Genomic DNA, 12,064 nt, shown 5'->3' with positions numbered 1-12,064 from the left:
GAGCAATTGAGAGTGTGCTCAATTTTCCACCAAAAAAAAAAAAAAAATGAAGGCCAAATGAGGGGAGAAAAGGGGGAGCCTGGGCTCTTAAAGGGCGAGACCCTGGAGGTGGAGCGGAGTTCACCGCGCAGTGAACCCGCTCCGCCGGCCAGGCAGCCCGAGGCCCCTGCCCAGAGCCCTATTGTCCACAGTCCGAGCCCGGGGTCATGACCCAGCCGAAGGCGACACGGCGCCCGGGGCGGCCGTGGAGTGGAACCCGGAGGGGGCGCCGGGCCGCTGCGGGCCACTCGCACCTCACCTTTGCCCGGGCCGGCCCCGTTTCGCCATCCTCAGGACCCCGGTCCCTGCAGAAGGGAGCTGGGACCCCCGGTGGCGGCAGCCGCTCTCTGTGCCCCACTCTCTCGCACAGGCTGCCTGGGAGGCCAGAGGCAGGCAGCGGGGACCGAGGGTCGGACTGTTTGGCAGTGCCTCCCGCTCGCTCCTCCGTGTTAAGGCTTCTCCCCCGGAAGTTCAAATATACTGCCCTCTTTGATTCTGGAAGTGGGAAGAGAGGGTCAGAAAGGAGGAATGAGCAGAGGTGACACTTCTTTGGGTTTGACCCATACCCATCACGGCTGGCAGAACAGACCCTCGAGAACCCTACATTTTAGGAAATCTGGCAATTGCTGATGGGGACTGGAAATTTTAAATAGTTCTTTCCATTTATTAGACTCTGTAACCCTATTCACCCTGACATGGGAGACCTTCCCTACCCATCCTTGTCTTCCCTGCTTCCCAATTTATCAGCTAGCTGGGTCTGCAGGAACCGGGAGGCAGGAAGATGGACCTGCAGAGGCCCTTGACCCTGTTTGCATGGATCTAGGCTCCGTTTCTGGATGGACCCTTAAAAAAAAAAAAAACAACTACAGAGCTGATGCCAGAGAGAAGACAAATCTTGAGGAGTGGAGACAGAGCCAGGTCTGAGAAGGGGCTCCTTGACCTAGACGGCAGATGAGCAGACCTTGGTTTCTCCCTGCTATCAAATCCAAAAGGGATCTGAGCTCCTGGAGCTACACAGATTTTAAGGTGGCTTAGGGGACCCCTTCAGGTCTCTGGTTCACACAGCATGCCCTACCATTTTTAATGCCCAAGAGGCAGCTAAAACTCCGATATCCCAAACAGCCAGGCTCTGCAGAGAAAAATTAAAATGGGGCTAGCTATGTGGGGTGCAGCAGAAGCAGGCCAAGTTGGTAGGGAGTGATCAGTTCTATCAGAAAGATTGGTCAGAGGCAAAGACTCTTTTTTTTTTTCTACCAGATCCCCCAAATGTTTATTTTGGGCTTCTGCCCATCAGATAAATCAAGCTAACAGATTAGGAAGTTCATAAAATTGTATTCTTAGATAATGATATCCAGAGAGGTAATAAATATCCCCTCTGCTCTGGTGGCCACTGATGTTGGGGGAATCCTCTGTCTCTTTCTCCAAGCCTGGAAAGGGTCTCTTAGAATTAGCTCTTTGAAGCTGGGGTACCAGATAGAAGCTGTGGAAAACCACGAGGAGTAGCTTTGTGAGGGCAATACCGTACTCCCCCAGGACTGGGCAAAAAGCAGAGGAAAAGATGGTGGAATTGCACCCGCACACTGCTCCTCCCATGAGAGCACCCTCCATCTCAAGGGCTCCCTTCGGAGTCCGTCTCCCCTAATCATTTGGACAAGCAGACAAATGGTGCCTAGAAGAGAGTACCCTGGTCCCCAAGCTCTGAGAACCCCTTGTTTTATCTTCCCTACCACTCCTCCAAACACACACACATACACATCCATCTCACAGCAGAAGGCGGCTCTGCACTGCAATCCGCTAAGTCCACACATGGAAGAAAAAAAAAGAAGCTGATGCACAGATTGCAGAGAAAACTTTGTAGGAAACTTCATGCAAGCAGCAGCAGAGAGGCCCTCGGAGCAGTAAAGTTCCCCAGTCCTTCCCCCACCCCAGGCTCACTTTCCCTCCCCACCTTCTCCTTTTGGAACGAAGTTTCTTCACTCCCTAGGTACGCGACTCGGCAAGGAAACTCCACTTTCCCCAAGCGGAAGCGCTCCATTCAGGCTTGGATTTCCCGCCTTCACTCCCCAAGATCGGGAGTTGAGCTAAAAACTGAATGGCAAACAGAGAGAGTGGAAAGTGCTGTACTCCTTGCCCTGAGCAGATCGAGTGCTAACTACTTACATGTCAAGGGGATTTTGGACCTGTGGGGATCTCCTGGTGCTTGGAGAGAAGGACCTTGGAAGATTGGCGCTGCCGCTTCCACCCCGTCTTCTTTTAACTTAGCCATTGGAGAGAGAGCTACAATGCGCTGGCAGCCATTCATGCGCCTTGCCTCTCCCATTACTCTGGGCAAGAAATCTCCAGCCCTACAAAAGCAGTGGCATCCTAATCTGGAGATCAGGGGCTGAGCGAGGGCTGGTTTGGGAGGGTCGGAGATGGGGGTGGNCAGCCTTTCCCCTCTGCTCAACCCAACTTCAATAAAAGCTCCAGCCCTCGGCTTCCCAGTGAGGCTGGAGCAGCTCTGAGTGGAGCATCAGCAGGGACCCAGACCGCTGGAGCTAGGGGCGCCGGCCCAGGGGTCAGCCCTCCATGGCCCTCACCACCCCCCTCCCCATCCCTCTTCGGCACCCTGATCCCATTCTGGGCGTTCAGGTCCAAGGAAAGGAGAGCTTTGGGGAAAGAAGAGAGAATGGAGCCCACTGGAGGGAAGGCCAGAGGCCAAAATCTTCAAAAACTCAGAGATGTAAGGGGGTTTCGGTTTGTGTCACTGGTCAAGAATTACGGATTTCTAATGTTTCCCCTTTTCAGACCGAGAGGGACAGAGAACAACTATGTGTACAGCATGTGTGAGAGGAGGGAGAAGCCCCTAAAGAAGGGGAAATAAAAGAACACTCCCAATCCTTTCCGGATGCTTTCCGGATGCCTTCCCGAGCCAGACAGTGTCCCTTCCGCAAGTTCAGGAAGAAGCTTAAGAAATAAAAGGTAGGAGTTTTTCTCCTCCTTGCTTTCACCTCTTCCACTTTTGGGAAGAGAGGGGATTAAATTCCTCTAAAACCAAAGAAGCAAAGTTAGGAAAGACTGTGGATCTTAAGTTCCTTTTCTTTCTCTCCGCCTCCCCCTTCCACTTAAACTTCCTTACAGGGTTGAAAAGACACCCAAGTCCCCCCCCCCCCCCCCCGCACACACCTGCTTTCCCTTTTCCCCAGCACAGTGAGACCCCCTTTTCCTGCCCCAAAGTCAATTGCCTCAAGATGATAGGAGCTACAGTCAGATTTGGCTCCTAATTCACTTGATCACATAAAATAACTCCAGATAATTGTTGGCCTCGTTTCCTCACACTGTAGGCAGCATGTTTTGCTGTCTCCAGGGCACCATTGAGGGAGGAGAAAGTAGACCTCCCGGACCAAGTGATTCCCCCCAACACACACACACACACACACACACGCAACGCACACGCACTCCACTCCAAGTACCAGCCAGCAAGTGGTTCAAGAGGAAATAAATCCACAGCACACCGAACAACAGATTTTCACAACTGGTCCCATTGTCACCTTTCACCCCAACATTTGGGGAGAGAGGATAGAGGTGTCCCCTGGCGTCTCTACAAATCCCAGATCTCCTTTCCCTCTCTCTTCTACTTCTGGGAGCCCTCTCTTCGGAAATTTGGATACATTATCTGAGAAGCTCACCAACAACCACCCCCCCTTCTCCCAACAAACCAGCAAAAATTGGAGCAGGCCTTGCTTTAGGGCCTGGTCTTCAAGATTAGGATTATTTGGGAGCCTTTGGTTTAAATGAATTATTCGGGTAATCCGGACCAGTTGTTGTTGTTGTTATTTGTTTGTTTGTTTCTCTTTTTTAACCTCAGGGAAACCATTGGGGAAAAAATTTTTTTTAACAGCGGGAGAGTCTTGCTGCAGTTAACTTCAAGCCCTGCCAGGACCTGGGAGGTTACAGGAAAAGGGGTGGTCCCTGCCTCTCCCTGTGTCTTTTCTCAATACCTGGAGGTCCGTGATAAAAGTTATGGAGAAAAATAAAAGTTCTTCATTATCTCCAGGCATCAGGCTTTGAGGCCTACCCATGCAAGGGGGCCTCCTAGGCCTCTGGCCTCCACTTCACCCTGCTTTCCAAGTCTAAACAAACAGAGAATCCACCCTGACAGTTCCTTTGGCTGCTACAGAAGCACCAGCTCAAAATCTTCCTTCTTTTGAGAAGCACACGCATGCTGAGGGGGCATCCTCCTTAACCCCTCATCCCCAAAGAGTCCTAAAAGATGAAAACTCTTCTCCGTCCCTACTCCCTAAACCTGCCTTCTTGTCTGCAAATCAGGCAGGCCTACTCAGCAGAGAGAAAAGAGGAGAGGGGAGAGGGAGAGCCACAAAAAAAGAAGACACCACGCCTAACTATAGAGAAGTGAGACCCCCCCAGCTCCACTCTTAAGTACCCCCAGAAGAGTCTGGCCTCTGCAGACTCAGGGAAGGGACAGGAGAGATCAGCCCCCCATATCCCCTCTTCTGAGGATCCCCTGCCCCAGCCCCCTTGCTGGTGCTTTCTAAGGACATTGGAAACCGAGTTGTGAGTTAAGATGTGTGTGTGTTTGCTTAGAGTAAACTTAGGCAACTATAGGGAAGGTGGGACGTTACCAGGCCAGAAGGAGGAGGGGGATAAAAAGAAACCATCAGACATTGACGTAAAACTAATTCACATCCACTGGTTTATTATTGATCACGGGGCATTTCACATCGACACTAAAATTCTTTATTGCAAGTTTTACAATAATCAAGTAAATTCAGTCCAAAAACACAATAACCACGATGGTGGGAGGGGGGGTTCCTACCTATAGACTGCCTCTCTGAACTGAAAGTTCATTTTTATTTTCTTTTGGCTCCTCAAACTGAACAGCTCTGAGAGGCTCTTCAGATGCATTTAGCTTTGTCTGCTGTCTTACCCCTCTCCTCCCAGCCCCCCCCAACAATAATACAAAAGAACTTCATAGCTTTGTTCTCCTTAAAATGACTTCCCCCTCACTAACCTCCCCTGGTGCATTTTCAATGCAAAAGGCCTAAGGAAAGAGGGGGGAAGGAGGAGGAGGAGAAGGAGGCGAATTGGCTTAAAAATCTCTCTTGCCTTTTTTCTTTTCCTCATTTCCCCTGAAATTCACCCAAACCAGACCATCGCACCTTGCAATATATAATTTTTGCAGCTTTCTTCCTTAAAAAATAAATAACCCCCCAAATTGGCCTTAAAAAAAAAAACAACAAAAAACCCAGCAGGTACCATGCTAAGATAATATCACATGCTTACAAGGGTCCTTAACAGTGGAAGGGAGAGAAGGACAGAGGGCTTGTTTATCTGTTTCGTCAGTTTGGAATTGACAAGGGAGAAGGTGGGAGGAAGAGAGAAAAGAACCAAAAATATATATATATTAAATTCTATAAATNGGGGGCATGGGGGTGGGGGCAGGGTGTGATTTATTTTTTATAACCTGGTAATGTCCTCTGCCCGTTGCTGCTCCGGCGGCGTGGCGCTCTGGGAGTGGTCTTCAGAAGTGCCCGGGGTGGCCGCCGAGAGGGTGCTGGGCGCAGCACCGGCCGGGGGCGCTGACCTGACTTTGGTGTTGGGGAGTCGGTGGTCCTTCTTCCATTTCATGCGCCGGTTTTGGAACCAGATTTTGATCTGCCTCTCAGAGAGGCACAGCGAGTGGGCGATCTCGATCCTTCTCCTTCGGGTCAGGTAGCGATTGTAATGAAACTCTTTCTCTAATTCCAGGACTTGCTGCCGGGTGTAGGCTGTCCTCGAGCGCTTGGGTTCCCCTCCGTTATAATTGGGGTTCACTGGGGGGGAGGAGGAGGGGAAAAGCAAATAGTGGGGTTCAGAGGCAGCAGGCTCCCGCCCCCCACCCTCACCCCATCCTCAGCTCCGTGGAACAGGAGGAGGGGGTGGTGGAAATAAAGTCATCAAGCTAAATGGGTTATAAAGAAGTTGAAGGAAGCGGGAGACTTTGTAGTGTAATAAGAGGGGAATCCTCATTGTAACGACACTGAATTATTTATGCGCCCTTAGAAAGCGAGCATAGTTTTCACACATACATAACAGATCGTAGCACATGGCTCGGACTGCCCAGAGTAGCTAAGCCATAAAATTTATGGGGGATGTAATTACCCATTCTCGCTCGTAAATCCAGTTCAATTGTGCTAACCCAGAGTCGCTCCTGGAGAGAGAGGGGGAAGGAGAGAAAGGAGGACGGGGGCCAGAGGGGGCCGGGGAGGGTGGGGAGCGCTGGGGAAGAGGGGAGGGAGGGGGAGAGCAAAAAGCAAAGTTGCCTACCCGTGCTAACGTGGATTTTTTTCATCCATGGGTAGACTATGGGTTGCTTGCTGGCGGCGCTGGAGGGATGGTCAGGGGCTGGCTGNTGGGCCGGCCCGTGGCCTCGCGAATTGCCCGGCCCCTGGAGGCTGGTGCAGCTATACTGGCGCTCGGGGTAGCTAGGGCGCGGAGGCGGTGGTGGGTACAGCTCCTGGTGGTGATGCTGGAATCCCGATTCCCTGGTCCGGCCGTAATATTCCGGACTGTGTTCAGGGATGTAGCTATTTTGCGAATATTCTTCGCATGGAGGAAATTTCGGATCGATGTAGTTAGAGTCCATCAAATACGAGCTCATGATCATTAATTTCTGGAGTGGAAAATAATTTTTCTCGCTTTGTCGTTTTTCTGCTCCATAAAGCCCTCCTACTAGCTAGCGACCCTGTAAAGTTACTTTCACCATGTGACTCCGCCGGCCAATCACACGGAGCAACCCAGTCCCCGGATAAGGAACCGAATCGCTTTATTCAAAATGTATCCAATTTTTTTGTGTGTGTGGTGGTGGTGGTGGTGGTGGTGCTGGGGGTGGTGGTGGTGGTGATGTGGGGTTAGCTGGCGGGGGCTGAGGTGCCCCCAGTGCGCACTCCGCCGACTGACAACCCTCCCCTGCAAAAGGAGATGGGAAGCCCCCAGCTCCCTTCCAAAGCCCGGGCACTGGGGGGCCGTCGGGAGGCGGTGATTCAGCCCCCTCCCGGGGTCTCCCCTTGGGCCTCCGGTGGGCCCCCTGGGCCTCGGCTCCTGAGCTTTTCCAGAGGTCTCCTCCATTCATGGCGATCCTGTCTCAGTCTGTGTAGGTCACCGGGCAGCGCCCCTCTTTTGCAGGAAGAGGAAGTTGAACGAGGAGGACTGGAGTGGAGGTTGGATGGGGAGGGGCCCAGGCTGGGCCCAGGAGGCTGGAGAGCCTGGGGTGTCCCCCATCCAAGGATACCAGAGTCCAGCCCCCCTTCCCCATACACACTCACCCAACCCTCTGGCCATGGGGCCGGCGAGGCAGGGTCCCAGCTGGACCGGGCAGGTAGAGGCTGCGGGATGCAAATGATTCTGACGTCATTTCTGGAGGTCTGGGGGGTTGAGCCCCCGCTGAAGAGAGACAGGAAGTGGTTGGCAAAAGCAGAGTTCAGAAGCCTTGCCCTCCTCCCCTAGTACCCACTGACCCTCCCTGCCCCAGCCCCAGAGCAGAGGATTTCTTCCACCGCTGGCTGGCGGCTCTTTCCACTCTCTTTCCGCTCTTTCCGTCTGGCCTGCTGCTTTCTTCCAACTGCCTCCAGCACTGGTTCCTAAGGACCTGGGTCGAGGAGGAGAGGGATCTGCCAGGAGTCCGTGCCGTGAAAGTGCCCAGCCAAGGCCCTGGGAGCTCTTCTTTCTTCGTCCCCACAGTGGGCCGACCTAACTGAGAGGGAGGCCTGTGTGGGTAGAGCCTGCTTCCGGCCAGGGATCGTATCCATGTAACACATGTGTTTACATGTAAACACACACTCCCAAGGGCCAGCTCCAGGCTGCCTTCCAAAAGCTGAGGGGTGAGCTCACCAAGCTGGGGAGGCCGGGCAGGCCTTGGGGGCCTCCAGTCCATTCCTCCACGCTCCCCCAGCTCTGCTGCCCACCCACAGGAACACCCCGATGGCGGGGGTGGCAGCGCCATGGAGGAGGGAGGGGGTAAGCAACAGCAGCTTTTTTCCGACGCCTCCCCCCCCCCCAGCCAGGGGTGGCCACGCCGTGCCACCAATTCCAATTAGCTGATCCCATAACTCAGAGTTGGGGGGTGGCAGAAGGGAGAGCCCAGGGAGGGAGCTGGGTCCCCTTGTTGTACTTGATAACAATTATAGTTTAAAATCATAGCTTGCCGGGGCTCGGCTATATTTTACTTGATAACAATAAAAGTGACACATAAAGTTAACTGTTTATGTTTTATTTATTAGACTAAATCTGCCAGCGGTGGTAGGAGCGCTTGCCTCGTCGCTCCAGCTTTTATAGGGCTGTAAAACGTCATAAATCAGTCTCGCGGAATCGCCCGCACTCTTTGTGTCGGCGGCGGCGCAGGGCTGGCGGCCGCTGGCTGCCTGCTCCCTCCTTTCCACGAAAAGTCGTAATGTGATTTTTTTCCCTCTGATTTTATTATTATGATCGCCACCGTGATTAGTCAATCTACCTTTAATTCGCCGCCCTACGCTGCCTCCTCCCAGCCCAGCCTGGTTGACACTTGAATAAGTACCTTTTAAAACGGCATAACAACTATTTGAGGGTTTAATTAGAACATCTGCAATTAAGGGAATGAGGAGGGGAAAGGGAGAAAAAAAAAAATAAAGCTCTCTCGTGAGAGGGAGACCAAAGGCAGGAGATTCCCCACCTATCTCTCACTGCCTTAGGGATGCCGGAGAGGGGGGTCCCCACTTCCAAATTAGGGCTCACCCTAAGGGCAGGAATGAGAACCGCCTGGGCCCGCTGGCCACCTTCCATCCTCCAATGGCATGCCAAGTCCCCCCTCACCCCAGGCTCACCAGTGCTTGGGGGCCCCTGGATCCCCTCTCCCGGAGAGGACAGTGCTCTGCCCCCCTCCCACCAGGTGGGTGAGGAAACAGGAATTCCCTGAAGGTCCACCATCTCTTCGAGGAGTTCCCACATTTCCCAAGTGGGTTGAGAACCTCTGCCCAGTCCTGTCTGGGACCGTCTGCAGGAGAGGACTGGCCAGTTTGGCTGGAAGGGGACCGCGAGACTGTGAGGGGGAGAAGGCTGCTGCTTGGGGGACAGTGGTGCGGAGTCCGGGAGGGTTTTGTTTGTCGTCATTATTGGGGGTAGGGCGGGTTCATTATAAGTTGCTGGAAGAGGGCAAAGGGAAACCAGTGCTGAATGCTGCCTACATAGAGTCTGAACCGCAGCCCCAGACTGCCCCACAGGGAGAGTCAAAGCTCCAGGGAGCTCAGGTAGGGTGGGGGAGGGTCGCTGAAGGAGGAGGAAGCCTTCCGGCCCCACCCCCAACCTCCCTTTCAGGCCAGCACCCGGATAGCATTGCCCCACCCAGTCCTGGCCCGGAATATTCTCTTCCCCACCTTGGAAAGGTGAGGTCTTGGCCTGGCTCCTCTAGATTCACCTTCTACCAGCCCTGCCCCCGCCACAAGCCTCTTTTCTTCCATCTCTTCACCTTCTCAAGATTCTTAGGGAGTTCTTCCCAAGGCATTGCCCGTCCCACACCTCTACTCCCCAGGATTCTGAGCGTCTGCAGGTGGGTCAAAGGAGCGGGAGCAGAAAACCCACCTTGGGCCAGTATGTACAAGTAGATACAGAGAGTTCAGCTGCCTCCAGCTGAATGTCAAGTCTGTCTTGGTTATTATTGCTAAAACACATATATGCATACATACTACTGACACTTATTCATACATTAGATGCCTCCTTATGCAGCCAGAAATATGTGGGGATCTCATTCCACATTTGCACGGCTAATTCAACATGCACCTCCAGAAAGTGAAATCTGGGAGACTCCCCCAAATTTGCCCACACTCATCTACAGCATTCGCCATGAAACTCTTTCTGGGTGCCTATAGCTTAATAGCAAGAAAGTCGCCTATCACAAGGGAAAACAGCAAGCCAGCCGAGACTCCACCATACACATACATGCAAACATCTTCACCTGGATATTATTACAACCACAGAAATGAAACCCCTCTGGAGAGCTCGTGCACTTAGCATTGGCTTTATGGGGGGGGGTACTGAAGCCGTTCCTGCCTGTGTATCTGAGCCCTTGTATCTGGTCCTGTCTCCTTTTGTGCTTTGCCCTCCTCCTGTCCCTGCCTTGCCAGCCCGAGGGTCTCCACCCCCACCCCTGCTCTGCCGTCCACCTCTCTCTGCCCCAATTTTATTTCTTTTTTATTTTTTCTGACCACCTTTTGCCAGCTTCCAAACACTCTCTGAATGCCCCCTCCCCATCTCCTTTCTAAATCTCGATCTGGTTTCTCTTTCGGAAACATGTTTCAGTACAAAGCGCTTCCCTTCTGACACCACTGAAGAAAAATATGTGTCCATTGTGTGCGAGGCCTTATTGTGCCCGGATTACCATACTGACCGTTGGATAACCCATATTCCTCCCCTCCCCAGTAACCAGCAGCAGGCTGAGGGACCTCGGCGGCGGCTCCACACATTCTGTGCTGCATTAAAATCTCACCTCTCACACTCCCTAGATTTTCCTAGGGAGAAAAATAAATGGGAGAGCCCACTCAGGATTTGGAGGGCAAAGAGAAGGAAAATGAGGGTCATTCCCTCTCCTACTCTCAGAAGTACAGGACTGTGGGGGTGTGTGTGTGTGTGTGTGTGTGTGGTTTTGTTGTTGTTTTAGAGATTAAAAATCACAACACATCTCTTTCCTCTTCCTTTGGACTTTCAGATGGTATGCAATCAAGTAATTCATTTCATTTTTATTTTTTCTCCAAGCAACTTGAAAACCCCAAACTAAAGCAAGGCTTCTATCTCATCTTTTGCGGTGCGTGTACGTATAGATGGGTGTTTTTGTCCCTTTCTAATGCCAGCAGGCAGAGGTAATGTATGCAAAAGAATATGCAAATGCTTAATTGATTTTTTCTTAAATCTCTTGTCAGTAAAAGTAATGAATTGGTCTAAAATGATTTTAATAACCCGGACATGTCACCAGAAAATACTAAACCTTTTTTTTTTTCCCTCCTGGAATTGCCTATAGTAAAAAAAAAAAAAGGAAAGAAAGAAAAGCAATCATGGAATGTTAATTTGCCCCCCTTTAAAATATTAAAGATGAATTTCTCTTGTTTGTTGAGAGACCATAGGCAAGGTCCTCTCATGGATTTCCCCCTCCTTGCCTGGCCTCCCTTGGAATTCAATTTTCCTCAAATCTCGTTTAAAGTGGCTTTTTAAAAAGTGGCCGCATTTTAATATTGGTTAGACAGAGTGACCTGCATTTCACCTCGGGTGTTTGACTTGTTCCAATAGGTCACTGCCATGGGGTTATTGATGGGGAAACTCCATTGAAATTTGTCTCTTCGCAAATGGCCTTTAGATCTTCCAGCGAGTTCAATAACTAGTTATAATGTGGAAGGGGAAAAATGAAGGCCCTGGGCTAACGAATTTGATGTTTCATTTTTATGCTGGAGAAATTGTTAGTTAGAGGTTGGGTTCCCCACCCCCTTCCTTGCTCATCCTGGCCTCACTGACCCCCCCCACCCCACTCTCCTCTAAGGCTGCTGGATTATATCCCCTTTAAAACTTGAGCTGGGGTGTCCCTTTCTCCCTTTGATGCAAGCTTTAATTCTTCTTATTAATATTGTTGTTGCTTTTGAAAATTCTGACTTAGGCTTCAGGAAGCTTGCGCTGCTGGAGATTTGTTACCTAAACTTTCCTGTTAGAGGGGGAAAGGACTTTTACTTTTAAAGGAGCTGAAATGCAGTTTTGAAAGTTCTAGGAATTAGGCTGGCTTTAGGATAGCTTATGGAGGGCTCCCTGGCCTGGTGCTTCCAGAATTAAAGAAATTATAGGAGGCTGGGAACCCAGCATTAAGGAAATGATAAGGGCTTGATGAGGGCATCTCAAAATGCCCCAGGCTGTTCTTGGCTTCTGGGTTGCCGGAGACCCATGGGATCAGGCACCCAGGACCAAGGAAGGCAGAGACTGGGAAAGGCTAAGGATAGAGGGAGAATTCCATGAAGCAGGCAAGAGAATCCTGGGTCTC

The 12,064-nt window shown here is 51.5% G+C and overlaps 1 protein-coding gene across 4 annotated transcripts; it reads right to left on the bottom strand.

Annotated features, from left to right (window-relative positions):
* Positions 1-5,465: 5,465 nt before the first annotated feature.
* HOXC4 (homeobox C4) lies at positions 5,466-7,778 on the bottom strand. Of its 4 annotated transcripts, none has more exons than XM_077753632.1 (4): positions 7,575-7,778; positions 7,344-7,461; positions 6,346-6,691; positions 5,466-5,852 (listed from the first exon to the last, which is right to left on the bottom strand). In XM_077753632.1, the coding sequence occupies exons 3-4, from the start codon at positions 6,683-6,685 to the stop codon at positions 5,497-5,499; spliced, it is 696 nt and encodes a 231-aa protein (XP_077609758.1). In that variant the 5' UTR covers positions 6,686-6,691; positions 7,344-7,461; positions 7,575-7,778; the 3' UTR covers positions 5,466-5,496. The 4 variants fall into 4 exon arrangements, with proteins under 4 accessions (XP_077609758.1, XP_077609760.1, XP_077609757.1 ...); XM_077753634.1 differs by having other exon boundaries at positions 7,344-7,403; positions 7,536-7,620; XM_077753631.1 differs by lacking the exon at positions 7,575-7,778 and having other exon boundaries at positions 6,346-7,227; positions 7,344-7,506.
* Between the last annotated feature and the right edge of the window lie 4,286 nt (positions 7,779-12,064).

Source organism: Crocuta crocuta, unplaced genomic scaffold, assembly GCF_008692635.1.
Source record: "Crocuta crocuta isolate KB4526 unplaced genomic scaffold, BGI_CrCroc_1.0 scaffold30, whole genome shotgun sequence".
Taxonomy (NCBI): Eukaryota; Metazoa; Chordata; class Mammalia; order Carnivora; family Hyaenidae; genus Crocuta; species Crocuta crocuta.
This window is presented reverse-complemented; position numbering and strand designations above follow the sequence as displayed.